Below are 21552 nucleotides of genomic sequence, written 5' to 3'. Positions count from 1 at the left end.
TCCAAGTACCCACATGGCACACTTCCGATCCACTTACAGGACACTTCTGTCCTTCAGTGCTGCCCCTCAGGCTGCCCTGGGAACTCTCATTGTAATGCTGCAGCAAGGGACACTGTGTGCTCAGGGACACAGTCCCAGCTCATGGCCTGCACCACGCTGGATCTCCGGCCTGTTCACTCGCTCTCTCAGTGCTCCCTCACTCTGAGCCCACCTGGATACTCACAGCATCCCTGCCTTGCCTTGTCCCTCAGCCAGAGATACCAGGCTCACTGGACTGTTGCCTTTCCTTGCCATTTAGTGCAGACACAAAGGCAGGAAGCTTGTCCTGGCTGTCAGCAGGTCTCAGTCACATCAAGGGAGACAGCCTTCGCTCCCGGCAGTAAGTCAGGGGCAGCCTCCGATCCCAGTCCAGGAGTTTGGACACGGTCAGTCAGCCACTCGGGACGGTCAGAGTCAGGGCCCTCCCTTCGTAAGGGCTGAGGAGCTGAATGTCAGGCAGCCCACCACCCATCTTCAGCTTTTCTGCCCTTTTGGGGGCTGTTTATGTTGGTGGAGTGGGGAAGTTCATTGACCTTCTTCCCTCAGTGTTGGGCTTTCCTCCAGACGGCTGAGACTGCACTGACACTGTTTCCTTTCTCCCCTTCCTGAAGTCACAGTATCACAGACCTAAGTAGTCAACATTACTTGATCAAAGAGGCTACTCTTTAAGTAGAAGACTAAGAGAGTGTGATAACAGGTTTCTGCACTCTCTGCCATAGAAACCCTAAATAACAAGCAGAGAAAGGGGTCTTGGCTGATTTATTCTCCCCGCAGTTTAACATCACTAAAGCAAAATGCAGATCCCCAACAGCTGCCCAACTGAGATCAGCACAGACAACAGATGAAATTGTGGAACCTTCTGGTCTTTATGATTAAGTCTCACGTCAGACAGCCAAATTCAATTGGAAGAATCTTTGACAAATATCACAATTAGAAAACAGGATGGAATTCAACAATTAGAAGACACACGCAGAAGATAAAACTTACCCAGCATCTGTGCTATTACCACAAAGCAATGGATCAGCCATTCCTGCCACCCAGTAGAAATTTGCTACAAGGAAACATAATAATGTTTTCATTAAATTAATTTCTTCACAAAATAGTTCACAATAATTAATCTTTCATTTCCCCCCCCACAAACACAATATGTAATTAAAGCTCTGAAAACATTACAAGTATTATCTAGTCCCACAATCACAGTTGCTACAGGCAAGAAAATTCGAGACATTCCACAAAAAAAAGCAAACCATTAGCTCCAAGGTTAGGCTGCATTCTCGCAGTCTTCTGAAGTGCACTTTTTTAGCCCCCTCCATTTGGTATGGTAATCCCTCCCTTCTTTAAGCCATCCTATTTGGCATGCCATTATCACATGAAGTGTTGATCTCTTGTTGCTCCAGAACAGTTCTGGTTGAGATTGCAAAGGGATGTTCCCAACAGGGATTGGCAAATGTTTACAATCAGTGGGATTATGAAGATGAGTGCAGAGAAAGGTATCAAAATCTTGTATAGAATACATTTCCAGTGATCACAATTGTGCCATACAGAACGAGGGGAATTGGTCTTGAAAATCCAATGCAAGACATACAATCAGATAGGTCGTGTGGAGCTGTCTTGAGTAACTTTGGAAGGTGGGGTGGAGGAGTTATAGGACAAGAAAAGGTTTGCAAGACATTCCTATAGAGATGAAATTTGTTGAGTAGAATGTATAATGAAGTAAATACACAACTGCGGAATAAATTAACTGACTTTGCGAGACACATGGCCTTTTCTCATTGTAGGAATTCACTGTTCCCACCAATTCAATCGGCCAGTATTAAAGCTGTAGCCAAAATCTAAGGCACACAGACTCATTGAAACAGGGACCCAACTCCTAGCAGACTGCAGTTACCTGCCTAGGTCAGTCAAAAATTAGAAGGAGGTGGGCCAAGTTTGGGTTTGAAATTTTAACTTCTTGGTGACCCAATACATTTTTGGTGGTTAAAATAATCCTGAATATGACAGCAGTATAATACACAGCTGAAGGGACTGAATTCAAGCTAATGCCTTTCAGTATTATCCATTTGGGCATAAATGATTTCCAGTGCTATGTTATAATGTAGCTGGGTATTTTTATCTTGTTGCTTCTGTCTACATCTTTTGCCAAAGTGAAGGAGATGGAGACATTAATATGCAATTGACAGTGGGGCAGCCAAGTGTCCATGCAAAACATATAAGTGTCGAAAGGGCTTCCATCAAAGTGATTTTTCTCCCTCTCCACTATTCAGATGATCTTTGACAGATGTGTAGCACGAAACTGTCCAGAAATTGCTGAGTGTCAGTATGATGTGGAGGTGCTAGTGTAGGACTGGGGTGGACAAAGTCAAGGGCATTCAGCCTCCGATCTTCGGGTAAGCGTCCTTCAAGGCAGACTCCACGATGCACAACAACACAGAATCGCTGAGCAGAGACTGATAGCCATGTTTCGTACCCATGAAGACAGCTTCAAACGTGATCTTGCATTCACGTCGTGCTACAGGTGATCCCACCACACTGTTCTGTATCTGTAAAATCTTCGTTACTGTCCTGTTTTGATAGCATCATCTTGATAAATTGTTATGATCTCTTGACTTTAATTAGCTGGTACAGTTTTGAATTACTTATTACACTCTCACACACACACACTCTCACTCACACGCACATGTGCACACACACACACACACACACACACACAACACACACACACACACACGGCATGGTGGCTCAAGGTTCAATGGTTAGCACTGCTGCCAGGGATCCAGGTCGGATCCCACCCTCAGGCAACTCTCTGTGGAGCTTGCACATTCTCCCTGTGTCGGCATTGGTTTCCTCCGGGTGCTTTGGGTTCCTCCCACAGTACAAAGATGTGCAGGTTAGGGTGGATTGGCCATGCTAAATTGCCCATAGTGTTCAGGGATGTGTAGATTAGGTGGGTTATAGGGGGATAGGTCTGGGTGGGATGCTCTGAGGGTTGGTGTGGACTTGTTGGGCCGAAGGGCCTGTTTCCACACTGTAGGGATTCTATAATTCTTCTACACACACACCCCTAAATCTATGGGGTGAATCATTTCATCCCAAGATGTTTGTTTACTTGGAGATGCATTCTATTTTGTTCAAAAAACATACAATTTGTAGTCACTGTCAGTCAGTGTGGCATCTTATAAATTCCAGCTTTCAGAATAAAACCAGCCTGATTCCAGGTTAAAACTCTGAGAGAGATTCTGAGCAAAGCCTCACACCTACAGTTCAGTGTCTGACCTGAGAGGTCACCTTCTGTATTTTCCTGTGGCTCTGCCTGATTGTCATAATAGCACAGCACTGACATTGACTTTATAAACACGTTATTCTCCTTGTCACCTGCAGAGACTTATTATCTGACACTCCACTCACACGAGTGGTATGATTTTTTGATCTCTCTGCCCATAAACTTTGTGCTTGTGTGGCCTGCTGTCTCACTGCACCTGACGAAGGGGCTGCGCTCCAAAAGCTTGTGTGATTCCAAATAAACCTGTTGGATGAAAACCTGGTGTTGTGTGACGTCTGACTGAGTGTCAGTACGTAAGAAGCATTTTAGACAGGCTGCTTTTCACATAAAACAAACCCAACTGTCGTAAGTTTGAGGTTGGCTCAGAATATATAAAATTATACAAGTGACCACTGTTAGGTACGTATTCTTAACTGCCCATATTTGAAGAAGGTGACCTGTAAAGGTCACTCTTGTTTTACGCTTTAATATGATGTCAGTTGATCTGGGCTTTGCTGTGTAATGCTTAGAGCTTCTTGTTGTATAGAATACAAACTAAAACCAGTGCCCTTAGCTGTGTTAGCACTTTCTGCAAATTGTTGCTGCTTTGTTTTGAAGATTACATTCTGCTGCAGGACAAAGTCAAACTCTGCCAATGACTAAAAACTGCAAGAATGTCAAAATATCAAATTCCCTTGAATAAGAATGTCCAATTCACTCTTTCTTTTAAAATACACAAAATGTGAGCTAGCTAAAAAGAAGCACCTGGTTGACAATCCTCTTTTACCCTCTATTCTTTCCTTTTTCCAGATATTATCTTCTACCTGCCAGAACCATGTGTGACCCTTATATTCACCATGAACCTTGAGGGCTATACTGTCATAATCTTCAAGTGCCACTCTATAACCAGTAAATTGGGCAGATGTGAGCAGGAGGAGTTACCACTCCCAATTTGTAAACTCTCTCTTAGGATAGGTGTCTTGACTCCAGAGGTGCCAGACTTCAAGTTGGCCAAACCCAAGTTTTCCAAATTGTGTACATCTATAAATTACATGGTGCAAATACTGACACCCGTATAGTGTTCCTTTGTTCATTATTTTAAGAGAGCTGATAAAGCCATTTATTCACACATAGGACCCTGTTCTTTATAGGCAAAAGGAATTTGTCCATACACTGTACCTATTTTAAAAAAGAGACTGCCAATCCCTCCTGCAATGGCCAACCAACCAAACGTGACCCACCTGGTCCAAGGTTTATCAGCTAAGACTGACAGTTAACAGTTCTGGCTGCATTTCCATACCAACCATGGTCTATCCTCTTCTCACATAAATTGGTGTTCCCTTTCTAAGTCTTGATGAGGACAAGACAGAAAGTTTTGACTAGGTATATCTTTTTAGCAATGTTGAATTTATTCACAGTGAATAATCCTGTCGCCAAAAACTAGTAACTTAGATATAGAATTGCATGGAAATTTCACAGAATCACAACAGTGTAGATAGGGGTCATTTGGCCCATCGAGTCTGCACTGACACTCTGAACAGCATCCCACCCAGACGTAGCCCATCCCCGTAATCCTGCGTTTACCAGAGTTAACCCACCTAGCCTGCACATCCCTGAATACTACCAGGCAATTTAGCATGGCCAATGCACCTAGCCTGCACATCTTCGGACTGTGGGAGGAAACCCGCACAGACATGAGGAGAACATACAAACTCCATACAGACAGTCACCAAGGTTGGAACCAAACCCAGGTCCCTGGCTGCGTGAGGCGACAGTGCTAACCACTGAGCCACCATGCCACCCATGTCTCAGTTATTTATCTTCTACACAAATATTACTCCCAATCGGGTGTGCTTGACCTGTTCCAGTTTTCAATTATTCCATTTATTCTATTGTGACCTCATCCACCTGAGGTTTTCCTTTTCATGTCTTGTGTACTAGAAACCCCAAATCTCTCCAGTCTTCCACAGCACCCAGTTTTGCCCAAGGCATCACTTTCTTTAAAATTAAAATACACCTGTTCACATTTACTGTCATTGGATTCCATCGCCCACCACTAAACTATAGGTCCTGAAGCCCAGGCTAAGGCTGTAGGGACACAGATTCAAATCTCACCACAACAGCTGATGGAATTTAGATTCAGTTAAATCTGGAATTAAATTTAAGGAAAGCCAGTCTCAGTAATAACTGTATCACAAGGACTGCATTGCTACAAGATGACAACTCACCGCCATCTTCAGGCTTGGGCTGAAAAATGGCATGTGACATTTGCGACAGGTGAATGTCAGGCAATGACCATCTCAAACGAGAGAGAATTTAACCATCACTTCTTGCATTCAATAGCATGACCATCATTGAATCCTCCACTATCAACATCCTGAGGGCTACCAATCACCAGAAACTGACCTGGACTAGCCATATAAATACAAAAGCTACAAGGGCAGGTCAGAGGCTAGGAATCCTGCGGAATCCTGCGGTGAGTAATTCACCTCCCCAAAGCCTGTCCACTATCTACAAGGCACAAGTCAGGAGTGTGATGGAATACTCCCCACTTGCCTGGATGGGTGCAGCTCCAACAACTCAAGAGGCTTGACACCATCCAGGATAAAGCAGCTCACTTGATTGGCACTGCATCAACTAACATCCTCTCCCTCCATCACCAATGCCCAGTAGCAGCAGTGTGTACTGTCTGCAAGATGCATTGCAGAAATTCACCAAAGATCCTTAGAGAGCACTTTCCAAACCCACAACCACTTCCATCATGAAAGACAAGAGCAGCTGATACATGGGAACACTATGACCTGCAAGTTCCCCTCCAAGCCACTCACCATCCTGACTTGGAAATATATTGCCATTCCTTTAGTGCCACTGAGTCAAAGTCCTGGGATTCCCTCTCTAATGGCATTGTGGGTCTACCTACAGTAGGTGAATTGCAGCAGTTCAGGAGGGCAGCTCACCACCACCTTCTCAAGGGGGCAACTTGGGACGGGGGCAATAAATGCTGGGCCCAGCCAGTGACGCTCATGTCCCACGAGTGAATTACAAAACATCTTTGAGTGTAATTTGGAATAGGCAACAAATACTGACCTTGCCATTGGCACCCACATCCCATGAAAGAAACACAGAAACATAGAATAAAGGAGCAAGATTAGGTCATTCAGTCCTCCAAGCCTGTTCCACAATTTATTATAATCATGGATGCTGGTACACTCATGCTACCAGGTCAATGGGGAACCAAGTATACATTATTTTTACAGCTTCATACAGTAGGTTCTCCTTCTGTAACCTGCATTTTATTGTGTTGTTTTGGTTGACTTTTCTCTCTTAATATCAGTCGGTACCTCCACTACAATGGATCATATTTTTTTGTCGAAGCCCATTGATAGATGACTGGCAGAATCAGGAGAACTGATTTTGCTTCCTCGAGCACAATATCTGGCTTGAAAAGATGCCTTGCACAGTTCAAGCAGCTCTTGAAGGTGAACTTTTTCACCTAGGTTCAACAACAGAAGTTAGACGTTTGACCCTAATTGGTTTCAGGGCTAAAATCAGCAAAATTATGCTTTGTTACTTATTGATGTAGAAAAAAAAAGGCTCCCTCAGGTTCAGTGCAGCTTGCCAAAATGTACTTGAATGAAGAGCTATGTCCTCGAACCTTTTCTAGCATTCAATTGTATCATGGTTGATCTGTATCTCAAGTCCATTTACTAATTTTCGATCCATAATCCCATAATTCTGCTAAAAATCTATCCGTTTTAATCTTGAAAATTCCATCTGACCCAACATTGGAGCTTTCTTGAGCAGGTGGAGAGAAAAGAGAGAGAGAGACAGAGAGACAGACAGACAGAGAGAGAGAGTTGGGATGTTTCTACGCCACTTGATATCAATAAATTTCTCTTGACATCATGCTTAGCTCCAATGTTTAAAAGTTATGCCTCATGTTTCAAGGTCTAGTGGCATAAATCTAGACTCTGAGCCAGGAGTTCAGTTTCAAGTCTCATTCCAGGACTTCTTACATTCTGTCTCCATCCTCCTCACCCCGACACCTGTCTTGTTTACTTTGCTCTCAGTAGACAGGACTCATTTCCTCCCTTTACACCAATTTACATCTCTTTGTTTTTCCCCCTTTCTCCACCATTAACAGCTCCTTTATCTTTTGCACTGGGCATCTGTCTATGTCAAACGCATATTAAAAAATTCCAACAGCTTTCAATTCTGAAGAGTCATACTGGACTTAAAGCGCTAACTCTGTTGCCCTCTCCACATAAGTGGTGATCTGTAACACCACTACTACCCATTATTCTGAACTTCCACCTCTCTCTTTCCCTGTTCCCCACAAAGAGGAAATATGTTCTTGCCACTAACCAGATCACCTTAAACACCTAAAAATGATCACCCCTTAGTCCTCCTTAGTTCTCCATACTCGCAGGAAGACAAGCTTAATCTGTGCAACCTGCTGTCAAAACTTAACTTTTTCAGTCCCAGTTATCATTCTTGTGAATCTTAGCTGCACCCCTCTCAAACCCAATATATTCTTCCTGAGGTCTAACACCCAGAACTGAACACAGTATTCCAGATGGGACCTAACAAGAGCTCTTTACAACCGTAGAAAAATGTCTGCCTCTTTGTGTATCAAGGTCAAGATAAAGGCTATAAGTCTATGAACCATTTAAAAGCATGGGAACGCCACCACCTGTACAAGTTCCCCTCCAAGCCACTCACCATCCTGACTTGGAAATATATTGCCATTCCTTCAGTGTTGCTGGGTCAAAATCCTGAAATTCCCTCCCTAATGGCATTGTAAGCCTGTTTACAGCACACAGACTGCAGTGGTTCAAAAAACCTGCTAGAACTTCCTCAGATCCAGAGTAGTAATAGGGAAAATGATGAGACTTGAATATATGATTGAACAGACTGCAAACTTCCTCACATTAAATGTCATCTGTCACAGTTTCAACCACTCAGTCTATCAATATCCCTCTGAAAATTCCTGCATTCAATACGCTGTTTACTTCTGTACCATGCAACTTCATGTTATCCAGCAAACTCAAATATACAGCTCTCAATTACTTCATTATTTTTAATATCCATTCATGGGTTTGAATGCAACTGACAAGACTAGCACTTATTGTCCATCCTAATTGCCCTCGATAAGGTGGTGGTGAGCTACCTTCTTGAACCTCTGCAGTCCATTTGGTGCAGGTACACCTACAGTGTTGCTTACAGTTATTACCTACAGTAAAAGAAAAACCTAAGGCCCAAGGACATTTTCCTGAGGGACACCACTGGTCACATGCTGGCAACTATAGCATGTACCCATTATCCCTACATTCTGTCCCCTATCATCAACCCAGTTCCAAACCTGTGCCAATTGGTTACTTCCAATTCCATTCACATTGATCTTTGAGAACAGTGTCTTGTGTGTAAACTTGTATGAAGTTTTCTGAAACTTCAGATAAGTAATATGAATCCACCATATTTGTGACCTCCTCAAAAAATTCAATCATACACAATTGTTTTCTCCCAAATACATAATCACCATTTCAAATTGCAGATTCTAGTATCTTCCAGATACTAGATATCAAACTAATGGGTTTATAACTTGCAGTGTACTCGTTCCTAACCCTACTGAAACCATGGAGTGACAATGACAATCTCCCACATCAAGGAACATTTCCTGAACCAAGGGTCTTTTGGAAGATTATGACTAAGGCAACTACAATTTCCTTACTTATTTGTTTTATTAAGCTTTGGTCGAAACTCATCACATTCTGGAAATTTGCCAATCTTCAGTGTCATTACTTTCGTTATTACCATTTTGCTGACTGATATTAAATCTGTTAAGTGCCTGCCTTCAATTTATTTTTTAGTTTTCCTTTCCTTTTCCTGATGTTAAAACAAATCATGGCATAATCAAACTGTTTCATTCATTCCCCCAACTCTGAATGGACTGAGGTATTGTTATTATGTAGATCAAATTGGGGCAACACAAGGCAATCCACGTTCCTAACAAAACAGTCTAATTTCTTGGGTCAACTAGCTTACCCTGAACCCATGACAACAAGGTGCAGAGCTGGATGAACACAGCAGGCTAAGCAGCATCATAGGAGCAGAAAGGCTGACGTTTCGGGCCTAGACCCTGAACCCATGATCAGTGGCTCATTTCAGACGCAAGGAGCTTTGCAGCTACACAAAGCATGCAGACCAGCAGTTGGCCACACTCCTACATTCTGGACATAGAAAAAAGGAGTAGGAGGCAACCAATCGACCCTTCAGGCCTGCTCTGCCATTCAATATGATCATGGCTGATCATCCAACTCAGTCTTCTGGTCCCACTTTCGCCCTATACCCTTGATCCCTTCAGCCCTAAGAACTATATTGAACTCCTTCTTGAAAACATTCAATGTTTTGGCTTCAACCACTTTCTGTGGCAGAGAATTCCACAGGATTCCCACGCTCTAGGTGAAGAAATTTCTCCTCATTGCAGTCCTAAATAGTCTACCATGTATCCTAGTTCTGGACTCCCTGGTCATCAGGGAAAATGTAAACTCATCCTGAACTCCTCCCAAATGATCTACAAATCACTAATGAATATTTTGAAACCTCATTTAGAACCAAAAATGACAGGTTTGCTTCTTATATAAGTGAATTCTTTAATTTCAAGACAAAAGTCTTTGATATGGTTACAAATGTCTTGCCTGTCTGCTAATTCAACTGCTTATTTCTAGTTCTCTCTCTAGTGTCTGGATGAGTCCTCCATGTTTGTGGCTTTTAGTGGATAAAAGAATTTCACACAAACACTTTAATGTACTGTTATTGACACATCCATCCACTAAATCGTTCACTGTTGCGCGTAGGATGCAAGCACCTGGTGATACAAATGAGGAAGAAGGAAATTTGCACAAAATTTGCCAAGCGAAAGAGCAACAGAGCTGTAAAATATGGTAGCAAAAAGGGTCATCGAGGCAGAGGGTGAAAAACAAGAACAATGCTCAAAAGACAATGAGATTGTTTCCAGGGTTGAAGAATTCAATGAAAAGATGGGCAAGTGAAGCTTATAACAGTCTTGTTGGGTCTAGTGTCTTTCTCTGTTTTTAAAAGGTAACATACAGCACTATCTAAAATCAAGATTCTCAATGGGAGAAATCAAGACACAAAGGTCAACTCAATGGAAGGTACTGCACATTGACATACCAACTGATCATGCCATTACACTGCCAATAATTTCCTTCTAACAGAATAAGCAATAATTTATGACATCAAACCACCAGTGAACTGGAAAACATTGTTTTCCTTCACATAAGCCAGAAATATGGATTATTCAATGCTTACTGTCGTTCATAATGTAGTCATTAAAGTCAAAAATCTCTGTTCCATTTTCATCTGTGGCATTTAGATACGTTGGATTGGGTGGCCAAATGACACACTTGTGCCTCAAGTTGCCCATAAACAACTGGAGTCCGATAAGGGCAAAGACACTCAGGCAGAATACAGTCAAAATCATTACATCAGACAGCTTCTTCACAGATTGGATTAGAGCACCCACAATGGTCTTCAGGCCTGCAGAAATAAACATACACTGTTATACCCGTATTCTGGGTGACCACTCATCTCACGTGTTCACAAAAAGAACAGAAATCACATTCCAGAAAAAGTTCATGCAGGAAAGCAAGCAGTGTTGAATGCAAACCATGTCAATGGAATTAGTAATAATGCTTGAGCTCAAAACCAAAAGGGCTGTTGAAAAAGCTTGTGGTGGAGACAATTTTTAATGGTCACTAACAACTGGTTATTGTTAGTTGACTTACCAGGCACAATTGCAGCAATATTAATAGCTAACAGCAGGGCAAATAGTCAGCAAGCCTGGGACCAGCTATCCTATGAGCAATGGATTTCACTGTAATTTGCTCAGAAAAGATATGATGGCTGGTTTGGGACATGGGGAAATGCCACATTAGTGGAGTATGAGTTTCAAAGTGTGAGGTGAAATAGACTGTTGAAGAAACAGCTTTGTTTTACATCAAATCGTGATGCACTGGGCCTGAAATGTTTGATACTAAAATAAGGTAACTGAAATCATAACACATTCCATACCCATGCACTAACAGATCTCACTGAGAAACAAAATAAAAATTAATCTAGAAAATGTGAACTTGCATATCTTATCAGGTAGCACTCATCCATTGGCATACATAGAATAAATTCTACTGTTTCCACTTTGAACTTCTATTGTATAGCTACAACATCCTTCCCATACTACAACCCAGTTGTTCCAAAGTACCTGTTTGCCACATCAGATAACTGAAAACTCAAATGAACAATTCAAACAAGTTATAATGCACCAAAGGTTAATGTACTTTCAAGATGGTTGATGCAATAATTCAAAATATGGAAGCTGAACTGAAATGATTAATTATGTAATTTCAGACTGACTTTAATTCACCCACATTGTTCAGTGTTGTTGAGTGAGTTTCATGCTTCACACTAAATGGTGAACAGGGTTTGTATTTCAACTATTTACTGACTTTTCAGAATCTATGTGTTGATCGTGTTGATCAAGTTGTTCCAGTGCAATGTGGACAAGATACTTGGAGCAACATAACGTGGGCTTTTGTAATCATCACTTTGACTACAGTACTGGCACAGTAGTCCAGCATGAACCTGACGGGCCAAATAGCCTTCCTTCCTGTGCTGCAGTGACTTTGTGACTTGAGTAGCCAGTTGCTAACAGTTTGATAGGCGTTTACCCTCTCATCTCAAAACCCCCTTTATCCATTGCAAAGTTTTTATCTTTATTGTCTTTCTCATTACCATTGTAGTCATCATTCCTGCAAGCTTTCTTATTATCCCAAGTCCAAATTCTGCTCAACTTTGAATTCACCCACAGTAACAACATAAAAACTGAACGTTACCTCTAGTTCAAAACAAAAAGTTCCTTCACGCTAACGAAGGCAGTTCTCCAGTACTTCACCAAAGCAGACATTCTTCACCCAAGCCTTGGCAGTGAGTGGCAGCAGACCCTTGGACCACAGACACACCACAGAAAAGCCAAGTTCGATCCTCACCTGACAGCACCTCACAGGCAATTTTCCTTTAGCAGCCACTGGGCAGTGAAAACCTTGCCTGGTGATTGTTCTCTTCCCTAGTCCAGGGACACTGATACTAAATAAAATCAAATAACTCAACAGAAATTAGCAACTGAGTTAAGGTTAGTGGAATTATTTACTAGCCCACTAAAATCTTATTTACTGCATGGCCATTAACGCTTTCACCAGATAGTTGCTCCAAATGCAGAGAGCTCAGAATCTGGTACACAAGCCCGACCTATTGAGAAGTTAATTTTGAACTGCTGATAGTTTTGTAATTTTGCTTAAATCTCCATTCAGCTGCATGCGTTGAATCCAGAGAATGCGAAACATGAGTGTGACACATTAAGCCTCAATAGCTTTGGGGATGAGTTAACCAGAAACTGCTACTGCTTGCCATGATCTTTACAACCCGTCCCAACTTTACGCTCTTCAGTGACAATCTTCCACAGTAGAAACTGCTCAGTCCATTTCATTCCGAGTATTTAAAAAAAGCAATCTTACAGCCTGGTACTGATTAAATGTTCTGTTAATGTCATCAGCGGCACTATTTGTTCAAATTATAGCATAAGCCTTCTGCTGGTGAATGAGCTAAATTCAATAAAAGGTCCCTAAAAAATAAGTATGGAAAGCATACCAGCAAACAGTAATGAGCACTAAGGCATATATACCTTGTTTTTGCTCGGACTGAACTTATCTCCACTCTTTAGGAGGGATCAAATCAAATTATACTTGGTTATGCTATATTGTAGGCATGCGTATTAGCTCAGGCCTAGTAAACAGATTCGATACCTCCACTAGAACTGTTGACAGGATTATTTGGAACAAGGGTATGCAGTTTTTGCAGACTCACAATTATAACTGTTAGCCTAAAAGCAGAAAGGCAGACCTCACTTTAAGCTCAGTAGCAGCATAAGTGAAGATTCTCTGCAGCATAATCAGGTACATCCTATCGAAATATGATTTTGCACTCATATGGAGGATCGAGTCACTTTAAACAGGTACAACTATGTATTTTTTTTAATCATTCACAAGATGCTGGCATCATTTCTCGCCCAACACCAATTGTCCAGAGGGCAGTTAAGAATCAACTGCATTGCTGTGGGTCTGGTATCACATGTAGGTCAGACCAGGTAGGAGTAGGGAACAATAGATGAATAGTGATTTTGAGGCTCTGGTCAAGAATGAGGAGCAGGCATACGTCAGATATAGACAACTGGGATCAAGTGACTCTCCTGAAGATTGTAAGAGGAGGAGGAGCATTCTTAAGAGGGAAATCAGGAGGGCAAAAAGGACATACGAAATAGCCTTGGCAGATAAGGTTAAGGATAATCCAATGAAATTCTACAAGTACATTAAGAGCAAAACAGCAAGTAGGAAGAGAATAGTACCCTTCAAAGATCAACGAGGTCGTCGACGTGTGGAACCACAGGAGATTGGAGAGATACTAAATTAATATTTTGCGTCAGTATCTATTGTGGAGAAAGACATGGAGGCTAGGGAACTCAGGGAAATAAATACTGATGCCTTGAAAACAGTCCACATTACAGAAGAGGAGAGCTGGAGGTCTTAAGAAACCTAAAGGTAGATAAATCTCCAGGACCTGATCAGGTGTATCCCAGGACGGTGTGGGAAGCAAGGGAAGAAATTGCAGGGCCCCTAGCAGAGATATTTGTATCATCAACAGCCATGGGTGAGGTGCCAGAGGACTAGAGGGTGGCTAATGTTGTGCCTTTATTTAAGAAAGGATGTAAGGAGAAGCCTGGGAACTATAGACTAGTGAGTCTGACATCAGTGGTAGGTAAGTTGTTGGAGGGGATTCTGAGAGACAGGATTTACGTGCATTTGGAGAGGTGAGGACTGATGAGGGATAGTCTGCATGGGAAATTGTGTCTCACAAACTTGATTGAGTTTTTTGAGGTCGTGACCATGAAAATAGATGAGGGAAGAGCGGTAGATGTTGTTTACATGGACGTTAGTGAAGCCTTTGACAAGGTTTTTCATGGTAGACTGGTTAGCAAAGTTAGAGCACAAGCAATTCAGGGAGAGCTTGCCAACTGGATATAAAATTGGCTTGATGGTGGGAGACAGAGGGTGGTGGTGGAGGGTTGTTTTTCGGACTGGAGGTCTGTGACCAGCGGTGTGCTGCAGGGATTGGTGCTGGGTCCACTGTTGTTTGATTTAGATAAGAATATAGGAGGCATGGTTGGTAAGTCTGCGGATGACACCAAAATTGGTGGTGTAGTGGACAGCGAAGAAGGTCATCTAAGATTACAAAAGGATCTTTATCAATTGGGCCAATGGGCTGAGGACTGGCAGATGGAATCTAATTTGGATAAATGTGAAGTATTGTATTTTGGTAAGACAAACAAGGGCAGGACTTACACAGTTTATGGTAGGGCTCTGGGGAATGTTGTTGAACAGAAAGACCTAGGGGTTCAGGTACATAGTTCTTTGAAAGTTGCAGCACAGGTAAAGAAGGCATTTGGCATGCTTGCCTTTATTGCTCAGACCACTGAGTATAGGAGTTGGGATATCTTATTGCAGTTGTACAGGACGTTGGTGAGGCCACTTTTGGAGTACTGTGTGCAGTACGGTTCTGGTTGCCCTGCTATAGGAAAGATATTATTAAATTGGAGAGGGTTCAGAAAAAATTTACCGGGATGTTACCCAGGACTGGAGGGTTTGAGTTATAAGGAGAGGCCAGTTAGGCTGGGACGTTTTTCCAAATGGAATGTAAGAAGTTGAGGGTGACCCTTATAAACGTTTACAAAATTATGAGGGGCATAGATAAGATGAATAGCAAAAGGTTTCTCCCTAGGGTAGGGGAGTTCAAAACTAGAGGGCATATATTTAAGGTGAGAGGAAAAAGATTTAAAGGGAATTTGAGGGGTAACTTTTTCCACACAGAGGGTGGTTTGTATGTGAATTGAACTGCCAGAGGAAGTGGTAAATGCTGGCACAGTTACAATATTTAAAAGACATTTGGATAGGTACGTGGATAGGAAAGGTTTAGCAGGATATGGGCCAAACGCAGGCAACTGGGACTAGTTTAGTTTGGGAAACTTGGTTGGCATGGATGAGTTGGAGTGAAGGGTCTGTTTCTATGCTGTATGACTCTGTGATGGCAGATTTCCTTCCCTGAAGGACATGAGTGAACCAGAAGACGATCAACACCAGTTTCACGGTCATCATTAGACTCTTAATTTCAGATTTTCAATTGAATTCAAATTCCACCACTTGTCAAGCCCAGGTCCCCAGAACATTACTGATCGAGATTAATTGTCAGAGAAAGCCACTGGGCTGTTGCCTCCCCTTAGTGAGGACATGTGGCCTACACCTAACTGAAGGCATGTCTTTGAGAATTTGATATATGCAACAAAAATTCTCAAAATACTTCACTTCTTTATATCAATCAACTCCATCACAACTTAAAGAAAGAACTGGAAGCAGAAGCAACAGCAAAACATCAACAAATTGTAGGAATAGTTGTGGCACAGCATTAATATCCATCTTCCTCTGCCACATAGCACTCCTGTATGTTTAAAATCTGTATAGGTTAAATGTAATAGCACTGGTGTCGCAATTAGAGAAATGCAAACACCATAAAACACTCCAGAAAAGTAGAAGCTTCTGGCCCTTTGAGCTTCCTCAAGAGGGAAATTGAGAATTAAAACAATTGAAGCAGTTACAAATCAGCCATTTTTTACAATCTGGTTTGCAGAAGTTGAATTTGTCAATTTGCACCAAGTATGAATGAAGCCACATTTATTCATTTAACCTCAATTAACCATCTCATTGACATTATATTATTGTGGAAACAATTGAACCAGCAACAGATGCTCACACTAGTCTGTGCCTATGATCCACTGATGCAGGGCACAAGCTGCATTTACACCATAAGCTGACTTTGATACTTAGAGTTAAAGCTTCCAAACAAGGTAGTCCCTCCTTAATACTGTCACACAGCTACTTGTTGAATCTTCATGTCAACAGGCACAATCTGCACATTTGTTCCTTTTACCATGTGAAGATCTCTGCTCCCAGCCATTAATTCATCAGGTGCCCAAGGAGACTAGGTCCCTACAGCATGCTTTTATAAAATCAGGTTTGACAAACCACTTCATTTATGCTTCATGTCAAATCTAACCAAGACAGGGTTGCAGCCTTCAAGGGGTTCACCTTCACAATCTGTTCAGGACCCAAATCGGGAGTTATACCGTCTTTTCTGAATTGCTGTGAAGGAACTATTAACTCCAGGCGTCAAACTGACGCCTGCCTTTGACAAAGCCTACATTGGGAGACTTCCTTCTGACTTGGAGGACAATTCTGCACCTTAAAAGGTTCCTCATTGCCTCTTCTGGTGTTATACTGTTGTACCCAGTGCAACACCATTCATGTTCTGTTGCTCATTCTGGTAAGATCCTGCCTGATGGTAGGAATCCTGACATGAGCCAGTCACATATGTGCAACGAGGCCTGACCTTAGGAACTTAGGTCAGGGCTGGGATAGGGGTAGACGTGTAGGGAGAGTAGATTTCCCACCATCCCAGAGCTTAGCTCCAAACAGGAGAATTTTTTTTTTCACCACTCCAACCTCTGCATCTCCTGCAGTGACATGAAGCTGTATCTGGCTTACACTGATGCAAAGTAATGGCATAATTCACTGACAGTGCCATGCTTCACATTTTAACAAATCATGCAAAGTTGTCTTAAACAGTGCACCTCCTAATACTTTCAGGTTACACCAGAAACAGCCTCTTTAAGACTGCCTCATAAATCTTTTGTACTTTACTAAATGGCACATTGGTGTAATGGATAACTCGATAAAGCATGAAAATGTAACAAACATTTGGACATTGGAGAGGAGAGTTCTGACTATATTCACTTCTACAGCGAACACTTCCAATAGAGTTTGCTTGCTTTGCATCAGTCTATGCAAGTGCTGGTTTAAAACCACTACCTACTGCTGAACCAGACTCTTTATAAAATCACTGCATTTAATGTATATACTGGTTGCAATTTGCAGACGAATGTCTATTAGAGTCGAGATTGGGCAAAAAGTCCAGACAGAGTGCAAATGTGGATTTGGCAAATTATAAATTGTCATTAGAGATGTGACTCTTTGTGGGTGGAAAAGAAATTCATTTAAAGTCACCAACAAGGTCCAAAATTACATTCTGAAGATAGCTTGAGCAAACCTCTGCCCAATATTTTAAAATAACATCAAGAATGCACTGTTTTTAAACAGCATCTATCTTGTTATATTCCTCCGAGCCATCTCAAAGGGCTGTATTAAAAAAAAACATTGCACATAGGATGTGGGCACTATTTGTTTCCCATCCCTAAGTGCCCAGAGGGAATTTAAGACCACATTGCTGTGGGTCTGGAGTCACATGTAGGCCAGGCCAGTAGGGTTGGTAGATTTCCTTCCCTAAAGGACATTAATGAATGAGATGGGTTTTTAATGATAATAAACAGTGGTTAAAATGGGCACCATTCAACCAGCCTTTTTTTTTAAATTCCAGAATACTAGCAAATTCAAATCCACATCTGACACAGGGGGATTTGAACCTACATGCCCAGAAATTTAGCCTGGAGCTCTGGATTATGAGTCCAGTGATATTACTACTATGCCAGCTCTCCCCCTGCAACTGGTGGTAGAGGTTTTTTTAGGATGGAGGTCTATGACCAGCAGTGTGCCACAGGGATTGGTGCTGGGTCCACTGTTATTCATCATTTAAGTAAATGATTTGGATGAGAATTTAGGAGGCACGGTTAGTGAATCTGCGGATGACACCAAGATTGGTGGTATAGTGGACAGTGAAGGAGGTTATCTGGGAATGCAGCCAGATCTTGATCAACTGGCCCAGTGAACTGAGGAATGGCAGATGGAGTTTAATTTAGATAAATGCAAGGTGTTACACTTTGGTAAGGCAAACCAGGGCAGGACTAACACAGTCACTGGTAGGGCCCTGGGGAGATAAAGAGATCCAGGTTCATAGCTCCTTGAAAATGGAGTCATAGGTAGACAGGGTGATGAAAGTGGCTTTCATCATGCCAACTTTCATCAGTCAAAGCATTAAATATAGGAGTTGGGACATCTTTTTTGTAGCTGTACAAGATGTTAGTGAGGCCACATTTGGAGTGCTGCGTGCAGTTCTGGTCATCCTACAATAGAAAGGATATTATTAAACTAGAAAGAGTGCAGAAAAGATTTACTAGGATGCTACCTCGAGTGGAAGGCTTGAGTTATAAGGGGAGGTTGGATCAGCTGGAACTTTTTCATTGCAGCGTAGGAGACTGAGGGGTGACCTTATAGAGGTATTTAAAATCATGACAGGTATAGATAAGGTAGATAGCCAACAGCTTCTCCCCATGGTAAGTTTAAGATGAGAAGGGGGAGATACAAAGGAGTCCAGAGGGGCAAATTTTTCATACAGAGGGTAGTGAGTGCCTGGAACGGGCTGCCAGAGGTAGTGGTGGGAGTAAATATAATTTTGTGATTTAAGAAACATTTAGACAGATACATGGATGGGATAGGTATGGACGTATATGGACCAAACACAGGCAAATGGGACTAGTTTAAATTGTAAAAACTGGGCGGCATGGGCAGATTGGGCCAAAGGGCCTGTTTGCATGCTGTAGACCGCTATGACTCTATAACTTAATATGTGGGGTGACTTACTGTGCACAAAATGGCTGCTGCATTTTCCAAAATAAAATCTCACAAATGGCACAGAGGTGAAGAATCAACTAGTGTTTTCTAGTTGTGTTAGCTGAGGGAGGAATGTTGACCAAGACACCAAAGGAACTGCCTGTTTTTTAATATATTGCAATGGGATCTTCTCAAAATCAACACAACTAATAAATTACTTAACATCTCAGCAAAGGACAGCACTTCCTACAATACAGCAGTCCTTCATCAAAATACCAACCTAGATGAGGTGCTCAAAGCCTGGAGTCTAGGTATTTTCTAATCAACCAATTCAGAGATGTTACAACACACCATTGGAGCAGGTGGGACTTGAAGCCAGATCACTTGGCTCAAAGATAGAGACTGTACCACTGCACCTCAAAAACCCTTGCCAAGCCTGAAGTGCGACAAACACACACTTAAACATTGACATTGTGGTCTCACTATACTAACTTCCGATGGGGAGAGTCCTCTAACAACTCGTGCATTTGTAAAGGCAGTGTATTTTATTTTTGTGCTTTTAGAAATTGTAGGCTGAAAGGAGATGTAACTTTTTTTAAACTAGAGTTTTAAAGGATCGCTGCACGTTTTGAAAAGAAGTAATCTGATACTCATGGCAAGCACTGTTTAAACAGCTGCTTGAATACAAAGCAATCATAGTTTGGGTTGCAGACAAACTGGACCTGAGGGGCTAGGTTAGATGCAACAGTGGTTGGCAACAAGACGTTGATTGGTCAATGGAGTAGTGACCAGTTATCGATGACAAAGCCCTCTTGCCTGCCAACAACTGTATGATTGGTTCTCAGGTAATATTTTTAAATTTTATTCATTCAAGGGATGAGGCCAGCATTTATTGCCCATTCCTAGTTACCCAGATGGCAGTTTAAGAGTCAACCAAATTGCTGTGTGATCTGGAGTCACATGTAGGCCAGACCAGGTAAGGAAGTTTCCTTCCCTAAAGGACATTATTGAACCAGAATGGTTTTTCTGGCAATTGACATTAGAATCTTAATTCCGAATTTTTAAAATTGAATTTAAATTCCATGCTGTACCGTGGTAGTATTCGAACCTAGGTCCCCAGAACATTACCCGAGTATCTGGATTAACAGTCCAGCAACAATACCACTCAGCCAGTGCCTTCCCTTATGAAGGATTTGGAGCTGGAAACAAGATCCAGGGAAGTGATTTGAATCTCTACACTAGCTCAGGAGCTATCTCTCTGTTCTCTGCAGTCAAAATCCACTTTAAGCCTGAAGAAACCAGTTCACCTTTCCTTCAGAGTTATTGCAAACTGTGACTTTTAATTGAAAATAAGAGTCCTTTTATAAGTGAAACCGTCACTCTGTGCCTCTTGCAAACCAGTGGAAGCAGTCAAAATAGGAAGGCTAAGAGGCAAACCTTCTGATCAGCAAGAAGCAACTCAGCAGATATAGTGAAGAATGCTGACCTGCTTTTCTAGTTTTGTAGACTTGTTTAATTATTTTAAAATCTCACTTTTGTGATGACTCTGGGAATAGCCAGGGTTGACTTCCAGTGTGCTACCCAGGGAGTTGTGACAAAATTGGGAGATCTGTCCAGAAATGGATAAAGGCAACAAATATTTGGGTGTGGTATTAGAAAGAAACACAGGAGAAGGAAAACATCAGTTTCTGCACAGTATTTAAGACATGGCCCTGGAAACTTCAAAGAACTTCCTGCAGGTGCCAGATTTGTCCCTAGCACTCTTAAGGGGACTTTCAAAACCTAATTGATTGACCTGGCAGATAAACAGAAGGTAGCACTGCCTGGCAGAACCAGGCACATTTCTGAACAGGATAGAAACAAAATGGCATGACAGCTGAAAAGTGACTGTTGCCTCATGGCTAATCTTCAAACTCTATGTCATAACTTTCCCTATCTTATCAGTGCTCCTCAAAATTTCTCTTGTTCTTTATAAGTTACAAGTGTAACATCATACAAGCTTTTGAAAAAAAGCAAATAAAAGGAAGAGTACTTAGAGGAGCACATACCTCCGCCACTCTATGTTATCAATCCACACCATGCTATATTAACTCAACATTATTACAATGATGCAGCTCTTTTTGGTGGCTTTTACACGCCTGATTGATGCCTTGTAACTTCAAAGCAGAAAAACAATTTTCTTTAGCAAGAGCTTCCTTCTCACTGCAGAAGCTTCAGGTTAACCAACATCCATCAACCGGCTCTGAAACCTCTGCTCACATTTTGACAAATTGCATCGCCACAGCTGAGATATAAGAACATAAGAACTAGGAGCAGGAGTAGGCCGTCTGGCCCTTCGAGCCTGCTCCGCCATTCAATAAGGTCATGGCTGATCCTTTCGTGGACTCAGATCCACTTACCCGCGTTCTCACCGTATCCCTTAATTCCTTTATTGTTCAAAAAAATCTACGATTTTTTTTAGAAACGTTTACTGAAGTAGCGTCAACTACTTCACTGGGCAAGGAATTCCAT

General features: G+C 41.9%; 1 protein-coding gene across 4 annotated transcripts in view; it reads right to left on the bottom strand.

Annotated features, from left to right (window-relative positions):
* LOC109925260 (sodium channel protein type 8 subunit alpha-like) overlaps positions 1–21552 on the bottom strand; it is a 186484-nt gene that overhangs the window by 86834 nt on the left and 78098 nt on the right. For all 4 annotated transcript variants that reach the window (XM_048618898.1, XM_048618899.1, XM_048618897.1 and 1 more), the window contains exons 7-8: positions 10631–10858; positions 1027–1090 (exon numbers count right to left, since the gene is read on the bottom strand). In XM_048618898.1, the coding sequence (XP_048474855.1) occupies positions 1027–1090; positions 10631–10858 (292 nt within the window). The remainder of the gene's footprint in view (positions 1–1026; positions 1091–10630; positions 10859–21552) is intronic.

Source organism: Rhincodon typus, chromosome 41 (genome assembly GCF_021869965.1).
Source record: "Rhincodon typus isolate 14 chromosome 41, sRhiTyp1.1, whole genome shotgun sequence".
NCBI classification, from domain to species: Eukaryota; Metazoa; Chordata; class Chondrichthyes; order Orectolobiformes; family Rhincodontidae; genus Rhincodon; species Rhincodon typus.
The sequence above is the reverse complement of the archived record's forward strand: the minus strand, read 5'-3'. Positions and strand labels throughout refer to the sequence as shown.